Here is a 17401-nt window from a genome sequence, read left to right as displayed (position 1 = left end):
GAGACACAAAATGAGAAAGAAAAATCCAGGAAATCACATTGTAGGATTTTTAATGAATATATTTGTAAATTATGATGGAAAATAAGTATTTGGTCACCACAAACAAGCAAGATTTCTGGCTCCCACAGACCTGTAACTTCTTCTTTAAGAAGCTCTTCTGTCCTCCACTCGTTACCTTTATTAATGGCACCTGTTTGAACTCGTTATCTGTATAAAAGACACGTGTCCACAGCCTCAAACAGTCAGACTCCAAACTCAACCATGGCCAAGACCAAAGAGCTGTCGAAGGACACCAGGAAGAAAACTGTAGACCTGCACCAGGCTGGGAAGAGTGAATCTACAAGAGGCAAGCAGGTTGGTGTGAAGAAATCAACTGTGGGGGCAATTGTAAGAAAATGGAAGACGTACAAGACCATTGATAATCTCCCTCGATCTGGGGCTCCACGCAAGATCTCATCCCGTGGGGTCAAAATGATCATGAGAACGGTGAGCAAAAATCCCAGAACTACACAGAGGGACCTGATGAATGACCTGCAGAGAGCTGGGACCAAAGTAACAAAGGCTACCATCAGTAACACACTACGCCGAGAGGGACACCAGGCGTGTCCCCCCCCCCTGTACATGTCCAGGCCCGTCTGAAGTTTGCCAGAGAGCATATGGATGATCCAGAAGAGGACTGGGAGAATATCATGTGGTCAGATGAAACCAAAATAGAACTTTTTGGTAAAAACTCAGCTCGTCGTGTTTGGAGGAAGAAGAATGCAGAGTTGCATCACCATACCTACTGTGAAGCATGGGGGAGGAAACCTCATGCTTTGGGGCTGTTTTTCTGCAAAGTGAACAGGAAAACTGATCCGTGTTAAGGCAAGAATGAACGGGGCCATGTATCGTGAGATTTTAAGCCAAAACCTCCTTCCATCAGTGAGAGCGTTGAAGATGGAACGTGGCTGGGTCTTCCAGCATGACAATGATCCCAAACACGCCGCTCGGGCTCCGTTAAAAAGCATTTCAAGGTCCTGGAGTGGCCTAGCCAGTCTCCAGACCTCAACCCCATAGAAAAGCTGTGGAGGGAGTTGAAACTCCGTGTTGCCCAGCGACAGCCCCAAAACATCACTGCTCTAGAGGAGATCTGCAGGGAGGAATGGGCCAAAATACCAGCTACAGTGTGCAAACCTGCTGAAGACTTACAGGAAACAATCAGTGGCTGACAATACTTTTTTTTAAGTTAATTTTTAAGTTTAATTAAGTGCAAAATCACAAACTTGTCTCAAAGCTTTACAGTCTGTACATCATGTGGCCTCTCTGTCCTCAGACCCTCTGTTTCTGACAGAAATTACTCAATACAAGTTGAATCTGATCTGAGAACAGTCTGGAAACAGTTTAGTTGTTCATGTGTGAATGCTGGTCAAACTGTTTATTTAGCGGGACAACATGCAGAGGACAATATTTGACATCCTGCTCTCATATTAGTTGTCTTCTCCTTCAGGTCCTTTTCTCAGACAGTGAAAGAATCCTGGAGACAGTTGACACAGATGAGTTTCAGCCTGTTTCTCTGTCACACTGACAAACTGAGGAACACTGCTTCATGTTGAACAGCAGTTAGGACTCATGTTGGATAGAAAATCACTCTGACTGTGTTTCTTCCTCCAGGGTGGACCATGGTGGAGAGCAGAGGTTAAAACCTGGTCTGAGGAAGTGTAAGTGTGGATTCAATCTGACTCATGATGACAAAACAGCACACAGTCAGTTTCTCTTAATACAAAGTTGATAGTTGTGATATTTATTCATTCAAACATTACTGACTAAATGCATCATTAAACTTTATAGAAATGAACAACATCAGCACACAAACAAAGAATAAACCTTCAGATGTGTCTGATGATAAACTGCTGCTGTGTTGTGTCTCGTTCTCCATCAGATCTCTGTGAACTCACACTGGACACAAACACAGCAAACAGAAAGCTCAAACTGTCTGACAACAACAGGAAGGTGACACATGTGGAGGAGCAGCCATATCCTGATCATCCAGAGAGATTTGACTGGCCTCAGCTGCTGTGTAGAAATGGTCTGACTGGTCGTTGTTACTGGGAGGTCGAGTGGAGAGGAGGAGTTTATATATCAGTGAGTTACAGAGGAATCAGAAGGAGAGGAAACAGTAGAGACTGTCTTTTTGGATGGAATGATCAGTCCTGGAGTCTGTTCTGCTCTGATGGTCGTTACTCTGTCTGGCACAATAACAGAGAAACGGTCCTCCCTCTCTGCTCCTCCTCCTCCTCCTCCTCCTCCTCTAACAGAGCAGCAGTGTATGTGGACTGTCCTGCTGGCTCTCTGTCCTTCTACAGAGTCTCCTCTGACACACTGATCCACCTCCACACCTTCAACACCACATTCACTGAACCTCTTTATCCTGGTTTGGGGATCTGTTTCTATGGTTCCTCAGTGTCTCTGTGTTCTGTGTAGGAGGGAGACAACTTCCAGTCCTGTGGTTTAAATGTTGGTGGTGGACGAGGCTTCACTTTGGTTAACATCTGACTCACTGATTGTGCCTTTAATGTCAGAAATGTGTTTTCTTAGAAATGGTGAAATGATCTCAGGGCTGAACTTGTTGTGTACAAACTGTGTTGACTCTGATTTTCACTTTAATAAAGTTTTCTTGGAGCAGCATCTAGTAGCTGCTGATGGCTGCAGAGCTTCTCATTTATTTCAATAAAGGTTTGAAGACAAAAACTCAACAAATAGTCTTGATTTATTCTGTTACTCAAGTACATTTCTTTTCCTACTGAGTTTGATCCTCACAAAGGCTAAATCAAAAGATAAGTCAGGCAGGAAGGAAGTGAAGCCTTGAAGGTTTATTATTATTATCTGAAAAATATAGAGATATATATAATAGGATTTAGTTTTTTCTCTCAATATTATTTTAATTATTTTATGAAATGAAGTTGTGTCAACAAACATAGTTCATGCAACATACTCCGGTACAGTAGGTGGCGTATGCACCTTTAAAAGTCATGGTTGCAATCTGCCATAAAAGAAGAAGAAAAACACACTCCCAAAGGTGGAACCAAAGTTACCAGCAGTTGTACCACACGGAGGTATTTCAGCAGGAGCCGGAAGTGAGTTAAAGTTGTGGCAACGCGCGGAATAGCTGAAGTTCTGAGTTAATTTAGTATTTGTGGAAGATTTGTGAGTTTATTCATGTAAACATGGCGTCTAAACGTAAATGTGACGCCACGGTTCCTGCGGAGGAAAGTGACCAACTGCTCATCCGCCCGCTGTGAGTTCAAACACAACGTTTACCTGGTTTAGCCTCCGTGGCTGCTGCTCTCTCACCAAACTCCATTCAGAAAAACACCAATTTAGTAGATCTTCCTTTTATCAACAAAGGCCAAAGCTTTTTTAAACTTGCTATTTAAACTTAACTATTCATTAGAGGCAAGGCTTCATTTCGGCGCAGACCAAATGTACCAAACATTATTTATTTAAGAAGGTTTTCAACGTGGAAATCTAACCGCGAGACTTGACGTTAACTTCAACAACATTCATTAAAATCAGATGCTTATTGGTGGATTCTAGAAATTCTGAGTTAATAATTTAACTGATTAATTAAATTAAATAACGGTATTTGGCTTGTTTTGGCCTTTGCTGACAAAGTGTTTTAAAAGTGCTTAATTTTTGAATGGAGTTCTGCTTGATGTTCCTCTGGGGGCAGATATGCATCAGCTGGTCCTTCTGTTATTATTGGTTCTGCTGGGTTTGATAGCTGAGTTTAGTTTGTTAACGGTTCTTGGGGGAAGAGTTTTGTCTTTAAGGCTGAAACATCTGGATGTCAGTTAGACATGAAAGTGATGCTGTCTCTGTGTGTTTGTGTCCAGAGGAGCAGGACAGGAGGTGGGACGGTCCTGCATCATCCTGGAGTTCAAGGGACCAAAGATTATGGTCTGTTTTTAATCCCATCAGCTGCACGGTATTCAGCTTTCAGTCACCTCAGTGTGTAAAAACGTGTGTGTGTTGTGGTTCAGCTGGACTGCGGGATCCATCCTGGTCTGGACGGGACGGACGCTCTGCCGTACATCGACCTGATCGACCCGGCTGAAATTGACCTGCTGCTCATCAGCCAGTGAGTTCCCAACATTTATCAGCACAGCAACCAGAGAACACTTTAATATACACACACTCAGCTGTACTAGCAGGTGGACTTTAATGTCCAAGTGTGTTGTTTTCCCTTCTCTGTACAGACTCGACCTGTGTATGAAATGTGCTTTCTAATCAAACTGCTTTGCCTGACATGATGCTGAGAAATCAGACCAACATAAAGGTCAGGGCTGATGTGGACCTGGAAACTCCTCAGTAACTGTTGCCCTCCCTCTCAGCTTCCACCTGGATCACTGTGGAGCTCTGCCCTGGTTCCTGCAGAAGACCAGCTTTAAAGGACGCACCTTCATGACTCACGCCACCAAGGCCATCTACCGCTGGCTGCTGTCCGACTACGTCAAAGTCAGGTAAGACCAGGACCCAGAGTCACATCAGACTCCCATACTACAGGGACCTGGACTCACCAGGACAGGATATGATGGATTTAATATTCTTCGTGTATACCATGTGGAGTATAACCTGCAGTACTTCAGCGTGTATAACCTGCAGTACTTCAGCGTGTATAACCTGCAGTACTTCAGCGTGTATAACCTGCAGTACTTCAGCGTGTGTTGTAGTAAAGCTGACCTGTTTTCTGCAGTAACATCTCTGCAGACGACATGTTGTACACGGAGACGGACCTGGAGGAGAGCATGGAGAAGATGGAGACCATCAACTTCCACAGTGCGGACGGTAACAAGTGGTGAACACAGCGGTGAGGTTCATTCAGATTTATTTAAATACGCTTTTTCCCACCACAATTTTGGCGTTGTCGGCTCGTCACACACGCGAGAGGACTCGGACACTCGGAGCTGCAGGTGAAAAACCGTATGGCCAAAATACGGGTGAGACGTTGAGGGCCTGACGCCTGAGTGTCTGAGGCTCCCTCACCGCTGTGATCCACAAAGAACCTGGTGGCTGGCAACACTCTCTTTGTGGTGAGTAGACTGTTCAAGTGGAACGATTCTCGCTGCCTCTCAGGGTGAGCGTGACAGACGTGTCAGCAGGGCAGGCCTGGGGCCGCTGTGTGAATCGGCAAAGCTTTGTGTTAAAGGTACTATAGTCAAGAAATCACTGGGGGGCAGTGGATTTCTTATAGGTCTGGGACCTGCTGTTGCATCAGTTCTTTTGGGTCTGGGACCCACAGTAAAGTAGGGGTGTGTGAGTCATAGGACTCGCAATAAAATTGAAGAAAAACAATTTTATTTAAAAGAATTTTTTTATTATTTTACTTGGGGTTGCTGCTCCAGGTGATTACCAAGTAATTAGACAGTATTGTTGAATGCTGAATGTGTTCACTACAGATGTATGAATGAAGTGCGACTGGGGAAAAAAAAACACTAACAGACCGTGTGAATGTTGAACAAAGGCTTTTTGTAAACGGGATAGGATTTCCTCAGACTACTAGCTTTGTTAACATTTAATAGAAACACGTAAGAATTTAGACATTATATAGATCTTGTGACAACCTAGAATTCACCAGGTTTCACCACCGTGGAAAACCCCGGAAACGCCCATTTTATAAATGAGCCACACTGATTCGTTGCCGGATGGCGCGACAATTAAACCTCCTCCTTTTTGTTTTGTTTGTGCCAGAGAAACTGAACCAGTTTTATTTATCTTTTTTTTTGCTTTGGCACTGGACTGAATTTATTTTTGTGATTTTGAAATGAACTGCAACTATTTGTGTTTTTGAGATTGTTTGGTTTAAGTGTGCAGAAAACCCGAAATGGAATTTTCAGTTGGTTTGTGTTTTACTTTGTGATTGTATTTTTGTGTGAAATCTTGAAATGCACCAATATTTTGTTTTGTACTAAGCTTTTGAGTTTGTGGTGTTTCTTTCTTTTATGGTCATTCAGTGTTTTTTTTGTTGATTTAAAGCGGGCTCTTCAGTCTCCACCGACCCTGGGTCTCCCCGACTGTAACACACATTTCACCCAGACTGTTGACGAAAAGGGGGGGTACATGACCTCAGTACCACTACAAGACCATGGGGGACGACTGAGACCTGGAGCTTATTTTTCATCCAAACTGGACTCTGTTGCAGCCAAACTGCCTGAGAGCTGTGGCGGCTGCTGAAAAAGCAGCCATGGCATCACGTGACATTGTGGGTTATTCAGACTTGACATTGTTGGTTCCACATGCTGTCGATGATTTTGCTTGAACAAAAAACATCTCATCTCTCCACATCCAGGTGGCTGAGATACAAGACCGTGTTGCTTGATATATCTAACATTACTGCACTGTACTGAATCCTGCTACTTCCTCCCAACTCCAGGTGAAGGACAGCCGCATGATTGTGTTGCAGTCATAGCAGAAACCTGCTCTCTAAGGGCAGACTTGCAGGAGACTCCTCTAACAAACCCAGACATGGAGTTGTTTGTGGACGGCTCAGCATCACGTGATCCAGCTCCTGGTAAAAATCGTTTTTGCAGTAACAACTTTGCATGAGACTATTTTGCATCATTTGTGCAACTAACAATGTGGGGCGGCCGATTCAGATCCCACAGGTGGCACACCCCCCCCAGACAAACCATTTGAGCACCTGCAAATGGACTTCATTGAACTGACACTGTCACAGGGGAAGAAATATTGTGTTGTCATGGTAGATATGTTCTCTAAAGGGGTAGAGGCATTTTCAACATCTAAACAGGATGCAGCAGCAGTTGCAAAAGCTTTGATAAGCCAGATCATCGCTGAGCGATCCTAGCTAAGATCTCCAGTGATAATGGCACACCTTTCATTAGCGCAGCACTGAAGAGTGTAGGGGAGGATATGGGGATTGATCTGAGGCAACATTGTGCTCATCATCCAGCTAGCGGAGGTGCAGTTGAATAAGAAAATGGCACATTGAAAAACAAGCTTGTTAAATGCTGTGAAGAAACAGGTTTAACATGGACAAAAGCTTTGCCAGTCGTTTTAATGCACATGAGAAGCCGGATGAGGGGCAGAGGGGGTCTCAGTCCTTTTGAAGTCCTATTTGGCAGACCATTGAACACGGGGATTGGGCCAGTAAAAAGACAACTCCCTGATACCAGCCAATGTGAGGATGAAATGTTGAGATATTGTGCTAATTTGTCCTCTGTGCTTTCTGAAATTCATATGCAGGTCAAAAACACCATCCCGAAGGCCGCAGAGAAGAAACTGCACGATCTGGAGCCAGGGGACTGGATTGTGGGAAAGGACTTCAGGAGAAAGGGCTCGCAGGTGGACCGGCCATTTCAGATACTGCTAACAACAGAAACAGCAGTAAAAGTGGCTGAAAGAGCAACTTGGATTCACGCCACCCACTGCAAACGAGTGCCAAAGCAACCAAAAGGCCTCAAACCAGGCGAAGATGGAGATCAGTGATTGAGCTGAGCTTTCCCCTGCCTTGTGTTCCTAGGGAGGGAGGGGAGTGGAGGTCTCTGAGACCACCTAGAACCACTAATCTCCCAAACACTCACCGGCACACTGAAACCAACAGATGGCTCTGGAGAGGTGACGGACCGAGACAAAACGGAGGCGTTGTTCTGCTCACTGTCATCATTTCCAAACATGAAAACAACAAACTTGGCCTGACTGAGGGAAAGTTCCAGGCCGAAGAGGAGGAGATGCACGTCCTCCCTGACAGCCCGGCTGGGCTGAAAGACAATGCATGGTATGCAACCACGATGACCACTTCAAGAAAAGTAACCAATCAGAGCTGTTATGCGTGTGCACAGCTCCCTCATGGAGTGGGGAACTCCATACCAGTGAAACCCAGACCAATAAATGTTTCAGAGACACTAGGAGCCCTGTTAACCTTCACTCAAGGGTTTCCCAGGGTGGGCCGAGAAGTTAAGGATATGACCAAGACACTTAACTGTGTAACATCAGCATGGTCAACTTTAGGGTTAGGTTCTGGAACACGTCTCAGATAACCACCAGATGTACCTTGGACATGGGTGTCTTTCTATAGGCCCTTTTTTAGCCGACGTCAGAGGTACGTCACAGCGTTAGCTGGAGGCAAAACAAACGGACAACCGGAGGCGGCCAATACAAACCAGCACAGGGTCGGCTACACAAGGAGCTTAAAATGTCATCTTGTTGTGTTGTCAGAATCGACGGAGTACAGGCAATTTGAAATTTTATCGCATACCTGCTGCCACTGCCATACAAAAACCCGAAGACAGCTGTGGTTAAACGCAATAAAACGAGCGGACTGGACAGAAACGATCATCAAAAATTCTCGCGTATGCAGCGCACACTTCATATCAGGTAAGTTAAGGTAAATAAACTAGTGTCTTTCGTTGATAAAGTAACGTTATCTACATATTTCTCATAATGCTAAATGCCCACTTAAATAGAAATTGTAACGTTAACAAGTATAGTTATTTCTGTCGTGATGCTGACTTTTTGAGGTCATAGTTAGCAAACTTTGTTCAAAGTACAACTAATTAGCAGTTAGCTAACTGTTAACGTTAGATAACGTTAACATAAACGTACACTGTTGGTGTCGTCTGCCTTTCAACCGTTGCAGGTTTGCAATTGTAGAAAGTACAGTGAGAAGGCCCGTGTCATGTACAGGTATTATGTTCAAGTAGTTGGATTTGCTAACTTTCACCACAGTTAGTAGCCAACGAAAAGGATAACCTTAGCTAGCTAACTACATAATAAGGTAGGCTGACACTAGCTTTAATTACTTCTTCTTATTTTGTAGGACAGGCTTCTATGGATGAAGACAGCCCTGACTTCGTCCCGTCTGTGTTTTCCTATAAATGGCAGAATGACAGGCCTGTGGAAAAGCTGGAGAGGTAGGTGAAATTGAGTTTTCTTAATGTGGCTAGGTGAGTGTTACCATAGGCTGTAACTCGTGTGTGCAGTCTTCCTCACTAAAATCTCTGTCTTCTCTGTTTTGTTCTGCTTTTCTAAGGCTGGAAAGAAAGAGGAAAGGGAATGTTCAACAGTGGAGCAACAGGCTTCTTGCCATGGTAAGAACATTCAAAATGTTTATGCACAGTACAATGTTTTTGTCATACATACATTTATCAAACTGCTTTGTCATTTGTTTTTCACAAATGTCTTCCAGCTAATGATGATCCAGTGACACCAGAGGAAGCAGTGGAAGAAGCTGAGGCTATGGTCCCTGAAGCAGCATACAACAGTCTCAGTGAGAAGTATGATCAACTCAACACTGAATATGTCAACTTAAGAAAAGACTTTTACCAACTTAAAGAGGAGAATGAAAGACTGAAATAGGAGCTTCAGAAATCACGCTTCTCATTCTCCACGATCAAAAACAATGCTGCACACTTTGTTTCTCACTGGGTTAACTTCAGTCATCTTCAGTTGGTTAATGTCAAAAATTGAAGACAGTGTGCAGAAGCGAACTGAAAGTCTCATGCTAGAAGATCATTTATTAGTCGTTCTTATGAAACTGAGATTGGGGCTCAGTAACAGAGATATTGCATATAGGTTCAAAGTTTCTGAAAGCACAGTGTCAAACATTCTAAGGTCCTGGTTGCCTGTAATGGCAAACATCTTGAAATCCATTATTAAATGGCCAAGTAAAGGTGCTGTCCTTAAAAATATGCCCAAAACTTTCAGGCGACATTTCAAGAGATGCAGGTGTATAATTGACTGTACAGAGATATTCATAGAAAGACCTACTAACTTGACTGCCAGGGCTCAAACCTGGTCCAATTACAAGCATCACAACACTGTTAAGTACCTGGTGGGAATAACACCTGCTGGGGCAGTTTCATTTCTGTCCACGGGCTGGGGTGGGAGAGTGTCAGATAAACAGATAACACTTGAATCAGGATTTTTGCACTTGTTAGAGCCCAAAGATGAAATCTTAGCGGACAGGGGGTTTTGATCAGGGATCAACTTTGCGTATACCAAATTTTACCAAAGGAAAGAGTCAGTTACCTGCTTGTGAAGTAGATTCATCCAGACAACTGTCACGTGTGAGAATACATGTAGAGAGAGTTATAAGCAGATGGAAGAGTTTCAAAATGTTGCATTCTGTTATTCCTATTTCCCAAGTTAGCCTTTTGGATGACATGGTGATTGTGTGTGGTGCTCTTACCAATTTGTGTAAATCTGTGGTACCCAGAAAAGAGAGAGTATGTCGTGTATGAAATATCAGTGTTGTGTGTACAACAATGTACTGATGATTTATATGCTTTTCACTCTAATTCAATTGAGAATTGTTTTAATTAATTGTGAATCATCTGTGATTGTATATACATTGTTGTTAATTGTGAGTGGAATTTTTAAGAACCTGGTAAGAAAGAATAATTAAATACAGAAGTTTTATAATTAATTTGCAGTGTTCAGAATTTATTTCTAAAAAATATTTACATCTTAATACTACATTGTACTGTTATCTCATTCTTAATTTACAGGAATCATACTTTAAAATATCTCTTATTCCATTACATACATACATTTCCATACCCAATACCTTATCCACCACATTGAAGGTTTAACTATTTTTGTATTGTAGCCCAGTTCACTAACATGTAGCTGTAAAATAGTACTTATTCCCTGCTGAAATAGAAGCATATATCTCTTCATGGCTAACCGTGAAGATAGACACAGGTGAGTCAGGTGTATTTATCTGCAGCAACTGCAGTGCCAGTTCTGTAGCCTCCTCTTAACTTGTGCACAACTATAATGAAAGAAGTTTTTGCACATGCTACACTCAATCATTTTACCAAACTCTGGCTTTTCACAGGTGTTACAAAACACTGGTGGTTGAAGGGCAGGATCTTGGCTGCGGGTTAGAAGTTCTGGCAGAATGAAAGATACAAAACATTGCTTCGCTTTAGGTAAATCCTTCTGCAAGAGCTCTTCATCTCTTGAGATGCGATTTACAACCAGCTCCTGAGTTGTCCACACCACAAAATCACAGTACTGGACATTGCAGGCAAACATGTGCAGTTGAACCTGGTGGTAGTACTGGTGTGTCTTCTTTAGTTGGAATGTTTTGTCAAGGCAGAAATCCTTAGTGACTGTCACACCCTGTAGGCCTTCCCTGTATTTATATGGGCATTTGATTTCCAAGACCCCTTCCCCACAGCAGGAACACACAACTTTCCCATCTGGAGATGCGCCTAGGTGCGGTTCATCAGGTCGAATCACAAAACCACATGGACTAACCGTTACATTTTGATGGGTTTTGTTGAGCTCTTTGGTGTAACGCTCCCTAGCAATTTCCTCTTTGTCTCTTCCCCATACAGCTGCTGGAACCTGTATGTTGGTGTCATTGTAGCGCATGATTTTGTCCAGGGTGGTTTTGTGCAGATGGTCACCTTTACATACAGTATAAAATGTTGTGCTGGTAATCCTGCCTGCCCTATGAGTGAGCCAGTCTTGGGACTTTGCCTGCAGTTTTGTGATAGTCTCAAGTCTCACACTGATCTGGGTGGATGTTCCTTCTCATGTTGAGATAGGCTTCCTCACATTTCTCTCTGATGTCCCCATGTGTGTGCTGTCTGAGCGTAGGGTCGTACAAGGCTGTGAGCGGCTCTGGCAACTCTGGAGGATGCTCTAGCTCAGACTCAGACGCTGTGTCAGTGTCACTGTTTTCTATGCTGGTAAGAACAGCAGCGTCAGGGGCAATCGAATACAGTTCCTGGATGTCTTCATCTGTGAGTTCTAGAAGACGACATAGGACAACAATATTTAACGCACTTTAATGTGTGTATGTATGCATATTATATGATTGTGTTATAATATATTGTATTGCTTTCTTGGTTGTCTCATATCTGGTATGTAAAATGTGTTGAGATTCAACTAAGCACTTCAAAGTTTGACTGGACATTTGAGAATGAATCTTCACCTAGCAGAATAGCTCTGACCTGGTCAGGTAGTAATTGCAGCTTAATTCTTAACTCAACAAACCCTCATCTACTCTGGTACATGCCTCTAGCACTGCTATTGAACCTCCTGACTTTGGCTGGAACTGCTGCGGTCAACTGTCTTTTAGGCCTCTGGAAGTTGATCTCCCTAATTCTGGCTGGTTTGACCTCTCTCTTCGTCTGTTTCCAGAGACATTCTCCTGATGTGCCTGCAGGCTGCTCGGTCCTCCCCATCCTAACATACAGCTCCACCTTAAATAGCACTGCGGCTGCATGGCTGCAGCAAGACCCTAGACTGTTATGTCAGATGGAAAATTAAACTGAGTGATAACTTGTTGCTCATCTCATAGCATAGCTAACACACCAACATAGCTAAACACAACATAATGATGGAACATAACTATTAACAACAAATGTTTTTTTTCCATTTAAATTCAATATCAAATGTGATCTTTCTAATCTTATATTAGCTAAGTTACTCACCCAGCCATGCAAGTGCAGTTCGCGGTCAAGACGTAGTTGTTTCTTCTGTTTACAATGACCCAAGCCTGGTACATGGTCGTCTTCTGGCCTTGGCGCTGGCTAGGCAGAACTTCGGATCGTACGACACAAAACTCATCTGTTAAATCTTTGTATTTTAAGTCTTGTACGTGACCATTCAGTACGTAGTTATAGGCATCTAAGGATTTATACGCCCTCAGTTTGTCTTTACTATACATGCTCGGTTTCTCTATCAGGTAGGTGTAGATGTCAGGCCACTCTACCGGAGGTAATCCTGTCAGTTCGTCCATCCAGAGTGAGTGTGTAGGGGTCGACCAATCTGGTTCCGTCCGTTAAAGTTAACTTTTTAAAATAATTATCGCGGTCCCGGACAGTGAGTGACCTTACATATTCAGATAAAATCGGATTGTCTCCATCCATTGTTGAAAAAAAAAAAAAAGCTAACAACATTTGCTAGCTACCGTTGTTGAAGTATTCAGGGGAATCTTTCTGCCTCCAGCTATGCTCCGCCCACACAAATACGTCACAATGTTTACCAACTGAAAAGATCCAGATTGAGTGTCCCCTAGGGAACACTGAAAGACACCATGTTTCTTTGATGAGATAGGCCTCCGACCCTGAGACTAAGATAAAAGCTGCATGACCTGTTACGCTGCAGCTCACTCGGATGATACTCTCGGATGTGTATGTGTCCCCTTGAATTCCTTCTGCAGAAGACTTGAATAAAATTCACAGAAAGACAAGTGTTTGCTTTTTCCCACCACACCGTCTACATTAAATCGACTGAAAATGCACATCTAGTGGCCGTTCATGTACACTGGGCATGCACGTGCCAGTGTAAACTTGAAGCAGATGGCAATTTGGCGAAAGAATAAAGTACTACAGACGAAGAACCGCAACAGGTTTTTATTTTGCATGGACCAATAACGAGCTGGGACTGTTACTGAATGCAACACGGGAGTTAAAAGCAGCGGTGGTGGCGGAAAACAGACTGGGAGTTGTCGCAAAGTAAACATGCACAGTAAGTGCAGGCTGTAAGTGTTATTTGCACGGTACAGAAAATTTTAATAAAAATACCAAAACTAAAACTCTGTCAGCAGCATCGTGTTTCTGCTTTGTATGACTTATAAGAGCCAATCAGAGAGCCGAGCGTGAGCGTCTGCGTCATCGTTTCTAAAGTCTTCTGTTTTTGCCCGTCTTCACTAAAACGCTACCTGGAGTTTAGAAACACGAAACTGGGTCGGCAGCATTTCCAAACTTCTCCGTTTTAGTCTGGACGGGAGGTGCAAACGTAGCGAAAGGTCTCCGTTTTAAAACCAACACGCAGAAGTTTTGGTTTCAACAGCAGATGTGAGATCTTTCCCTGCCACAGTGATTGTGTGTTAATCAAAGAAGTTTGGGGGCGCTACTCTGCCAGAGCGACTCCGGACACGGCTCTGTGTGCGCATGTGTTACGTAGTTTTTTATGGTTTTGTGGTGCATTTTTTTGTTGTCTTGTTGTTTGGGAATGTTAACAGCAACAGTATTTTACAAACTTTTCAGTCAGAGAGACACAGAGCTGTAAGCATTATGAGCTGCTGAATGTGTCCTTCAGACCTCACTACCTACCCCGAGAGTTTTCACAGATCACCGTCATTTTAGTGTAAATACCAGGGTCTGATTTTAATCTAGCTGCAGAGCACATAGCTGACAGTTACAACAGAGCTGTCAGTCAGACAGCCAGTGTTTCTACTGGGGGATTTTAACAGGTGGGACATCACCACTCATTTGCCCAACCTAGAGCAATGTGTCACAACTCCCACCAGACTTCAGACTATACCGGTGCTATGGCAACATCACAAATGCCTACATCTGTAAACCACGCCCACCTCTCAGTCGCTCAGATCACAATGTCATTTTACTTCTGCCAAGATATGGGTCACAACTAAAAACAGGTGAATCATGCATCACAAAATCCCTGAGTCTGGAATAAAGAAACATCTGAAACATTAAGGGGTGTTTTGAACTGACAGACTGGGACCTGTTTTTTAATGACTGTGGTGAGGACTCACATGCACTTACAGATGTACTTACATCTTACATTTTATTCTGTGTCACTCCCACCAAGCAAATAACTATACACCCAAACAATAAAAAATGGATCACAAAGGAAGTGAAAATTTGCCTGGTCCAGAAGAAATTTTCTGAAAGGAGACAAGCTCAGGAGAAGGAGTTCAGGAGGAGGGCCAAGATAGCTAAGATACACTACAAGAACAATGGGGAACAGAAACTAACCTCTGGTAATGCGAGGGAGGCGTGGCAGGGCTTAAACATCGCGGTGGGCAGAGCCCCCAAACCGCCAGTGGTTGGCTGCTCAGATCCCACCTCCTTTGCAGAGCAGTTAAACAGTTTCTTCCCCAAGTTCAACAGTGGCAGCACTCCAATCACCTGGACCTCGCCAACCCCCAGCTCCTTCCTCCAAGCCATCACTATTGGGGAACACCTGGTGATTGTGACATGAGACGTCCTTCCTCCAAAGCGTCACATGAAGCAACGTCTGTTTCTGATGACGGCGGCAGCTGATCACAGCTGGGTCAGCTATCAGTCGGCTCTAACATCGGCGCTTTCATTTATACTTTCATCAGCTGAGCCGCACGCTGCTTTCATCAGATGCTTTGCTCGCTTCATTAGATACTTTGGTGCAGTTTAGTGATTTGTCCGACTCCTTACAAGTAGTTTTATCATTGTCTATTTGGACTAAACACAGGAATGTGCAGCCTCACATGTGACTGAATAGGAATGACCATAAATTATGTAAAACATGTTTCTTGCAGACAGACTTTCCGACTCTCTCTGACTTTAATTGTCTCCATAATAAAAGTTGATGGGAGAAATAAAAAAAAAGAAAACTCTTTCTAATAAATAAATAAAGTTAAAGTGTGTGGGGCTTTTGTTGTTCAGACCTACAATAAACACAGATTTTAACAAGACAGTGAATCATAAAACAACTCAAATATAAGACTTTGCAACGATACACTTGACTTTAATGTTATCTGTCCTGATGTATGAGATCAGTCCAATCAATATATCAGCTACCCAATAAGGGGCCGTGTCGGTCAGTAAAATACTTCTGCCAAGGATGCATTGGTGTATCCTCGCTCATAGCTCCTCAGAGATCGCTTCTCGATCCCCCTCATCGCTCCTCGGAGCGCAAATAAGAGCTTTGGGACGGCTTGCAAGATGGCAGAGCAGAGCAGAACAACTTCCGGATCAAGCGAGGATTGAGGAGCAAGGAAACGACAAATAAGAGACTTGAGAAGCACCCACAGTCAACCCACACAAGGCTGCTGGCCCTTACAGGCTCAGAGGCAGGGTGTTCAAAGAATGCTCCAATCAGCTAGGTGGAGTTCTCACAAGGCTGTTCCAGCACCTCCTGGACTCTGCCTGTGTTCCCAACCAGTGGAAGGAATCCACCATAATTCAACTTCCCAAAAAGACACCTGCTAAAGACCTGGGCCCGTATTTATCAAGCTTCTCAGAATTACTCATAAGAACACTGCTAAGAACTGACTTAAGAGTAAAAAAAATCTTAGCTTGAAGCTGTGATTAAAAGTTAGTTATCAAGCATCATAGTCCTAATTTGAGTGAAGTGCAGGACTAAATCTTAAGTGTCAGTCTGAGTGCTGATTTATGACACTTTGCTGTGCCGCAAACAGGATTTTGGATGACGATGTAGCCAAGGACCAATCACTGAATAGATTTCCTTATTTAAGAATCTTCTCAGATAAATTCACATTGAATGGTGAAATTCCTGAGAGGAGTTTATATTCAACACACATTCAACATAAAGAATTTTCAAGAGAATACATTATTATATAGGCCCACACATTAATAAATGAAAGACAAAAAAGTTGATCTTTATATGAGCGCTATCACTGCGCCTACTGCTTCTGTTAAGCTGGCTGTTTGCATGAACTGTGTTTGCTTCTTTTGGATTACTGGGGGTGTTATTGGGAAGTCAATGAAATGTGTGACAATGTGTGGAGCTGTAGCCTAAGTGCTATAATTGTTTCCACGACTATTCGGCTTATTGATGGTTGTTTCTTAACCACAGGACAAATGCAGCAATGTTGATGATTTTGGCTCGTTACGAAGTGCCAGCACAACCTTCAGTTTAGTTGAAAACGCATTATTGCATAAAGTCATTGATGAGATGTCGTCCCTCACCAACTCACTGACAAAGATTATGCCTGCACTGTCCGATCCCGTCTTATTAACTGCGAGTCGTCAGAATTCTTCCTCTCCTCTCCGCATGTCTCTGTCTCCACAGCGCCGTCACAAACCCTACTGGCAACTCCTAACCACTTGAGAGACATCTCAAGCTGTCTTAAATAACTGGGAGAGTAAGGGTGATTCTTAGCTTTAAGAAATTTGATAACTTGCTTGTATACTTAAGTTTAAAATTAGGAGTAAATTTCATGAATTCTCAGCACTTAGGACTAAAATGACACTTTGAGAAGCTTGATAAACACTGGCCCAGAAAGACTACCGACCAGTAGCCTTGACATCAGTTCTGTGTAAATGTATGGAGAGGGTTGTTTGTGTAACGGAGTTAAAAATGCACTTTAATAATTCTTATTTCCAAATGTGCATCTGTGGATTTTATTTATCATTTAATGATTTTATTGAATATTTGTGAATTTTATCTCATTGAGTTATTTTTATTTATATTTATTTTTGCTATTTTTTCCTGTGGAAATGTCCTTAGCTGCACACTACCCCTTTTGTACCTCCTAAGCTTCCGTAGTGCTCGTCTCCCACAGTTGCGTCTTGCACCGCTGAGGGAAGCAGAGGTAATGTAAGAGGAGGCCAGGGGGCAATTGATGTGTGCATTGTGTTCTGCAGATGTGCGAGCCAATAAATTGTGGACAAGAAGTGATCTCAAGAGTCATCCTTCACAC

The 17401-nt window shown here is 43.1% G+C and overlaps 3 protein-coding genes and 1 long non-coding RNA gene across 11 annotated transcripts in view; 2 read left to right on the top strand and 2 right to left on the bottom strand.

Moving 5' to 3' along the window:
- The window catches only part of LOC119909386 (NACHT, LRR and PYD domains-containing protein 3-like), a 239804-nt gene extending 237072 nt beyond the window's left edge, over window positions 1-2732 (top strand). The window contains exons 9-10 of the mRNA XM_038727589.1: window positions 1651-1697; window positions 1919-2732. Of these exons, the coding sequence (XP_038583517.1) occupies window positions 1651-1697; window positions 1919-2460 (589 nt within the window). The 3' untranslated portion in view covers window positions 2461-2732. The remainder of the gene's footprint in view (window positions 1-1650; window positions 1698-1918) is intronic.
- The window catches only part of LOC119909376 (NLR family CARD domain-containing protein 3-like), a 622129-nt gene that overhangs the window by 497413 nt on the left and 107315 nt on the right, over window positions 1-17401 (bottom strand). The window lies entirely within an intron of this gene.
- LOC119909444 (cleavage and polyadenylation specificity factor subunit 3-like) lies at window positions 3088-7342 on the top strand. Of its 5 annotated transcripts, none has more exons than XM_038727708.1 (6): window positions 3093-3274; window positions 3873-3936; window positions 4020-4117; window positions 4371-4499; window positions 4733-4846; window positions 7240-7342. In XM_038727708.1, exons 1-5 carry the CDS (start codon window positions 3204-3206, stop codon window positions 4836-4838), a joined length of 468 nt encoding a protein of 155 aa, XP_038583636.1. In that variant the 5' UTR covers window positions 3093-3203; the 3' UTR covers window positions 4839-4846; window positions 7240-7342. The 5 variants fall into 5 exon arrangements, 4 of the variants coding, with proteins under 4 accessions (XP_038583637.1, XP_038583636.1, XP_038583633.1 ...); XM_038727705.1 differs by lacking the exon at window positions 7240-7342 and adding an exon at window positions 6410-6534; XM_038727706.1 differs by lacking the exon at window positions 7240-7342 and adding an exon at window positions 6013-6391.
- Window positions 10417-12954, bottom strand: LOC119909466. Its single transcript, XR_005445453.1, has 2 exons — window positions 12444-12954; window positions 10417-11757 (listed from the first exon to the last, which is right to left on the bottom strand). It is a non-coding gene; the product is annotated as an uncharacterized LOC119909466 (long non-coding RNA).

The sequence above is a fragment of the Micropterus salmoides genome, unplaced genomic scaffold (genome assembly GCF_014851395.1).
Source record: "Micropterus salmoides isolate LMB-PRFRI ecotype aquatic unplaced genomic scaffold, ASM1485139v1 Ms_hic_scaffold_18, whole genome shotgun sequence".
Classification (NCBI taxonomy): domain Eukaryota; kingdom Metazoa; phylum Chordata; class Actinopteri; order Centrarchiformes; family Centrarchidae; genus Micropterus; species Micropterus salmoides.
This window is presented reverse-complemented; position numbering and strand designations above follow the sequence as displayed.

Excerpts from the sequence above, each read along its gene's own strand:
- LOC119909444 (XM_038727708.1), top strand. The coding sequence starts at position 3,204 with ATGGCGTCTAAACGTAAATGTGACGCCACGGTTCCTGCGGAGGAAAGT. Across the intron at positions 3,275-3,872 it reads CAACTGCTCATCCGCCCGCT|AGGAGCAGGACAGGAGGTGG; the intron begins GTGAGTTCAAAC and ends GTTTGTGTCCAG. Across the intron at positions 4,118-4,370 it reads GACCTGCTGCTCATCAGCCA|CTTCCACCTGGATCACTGTG; the intron begins GTGAGTTCCCAA and ends CCTCCCTCTCAG.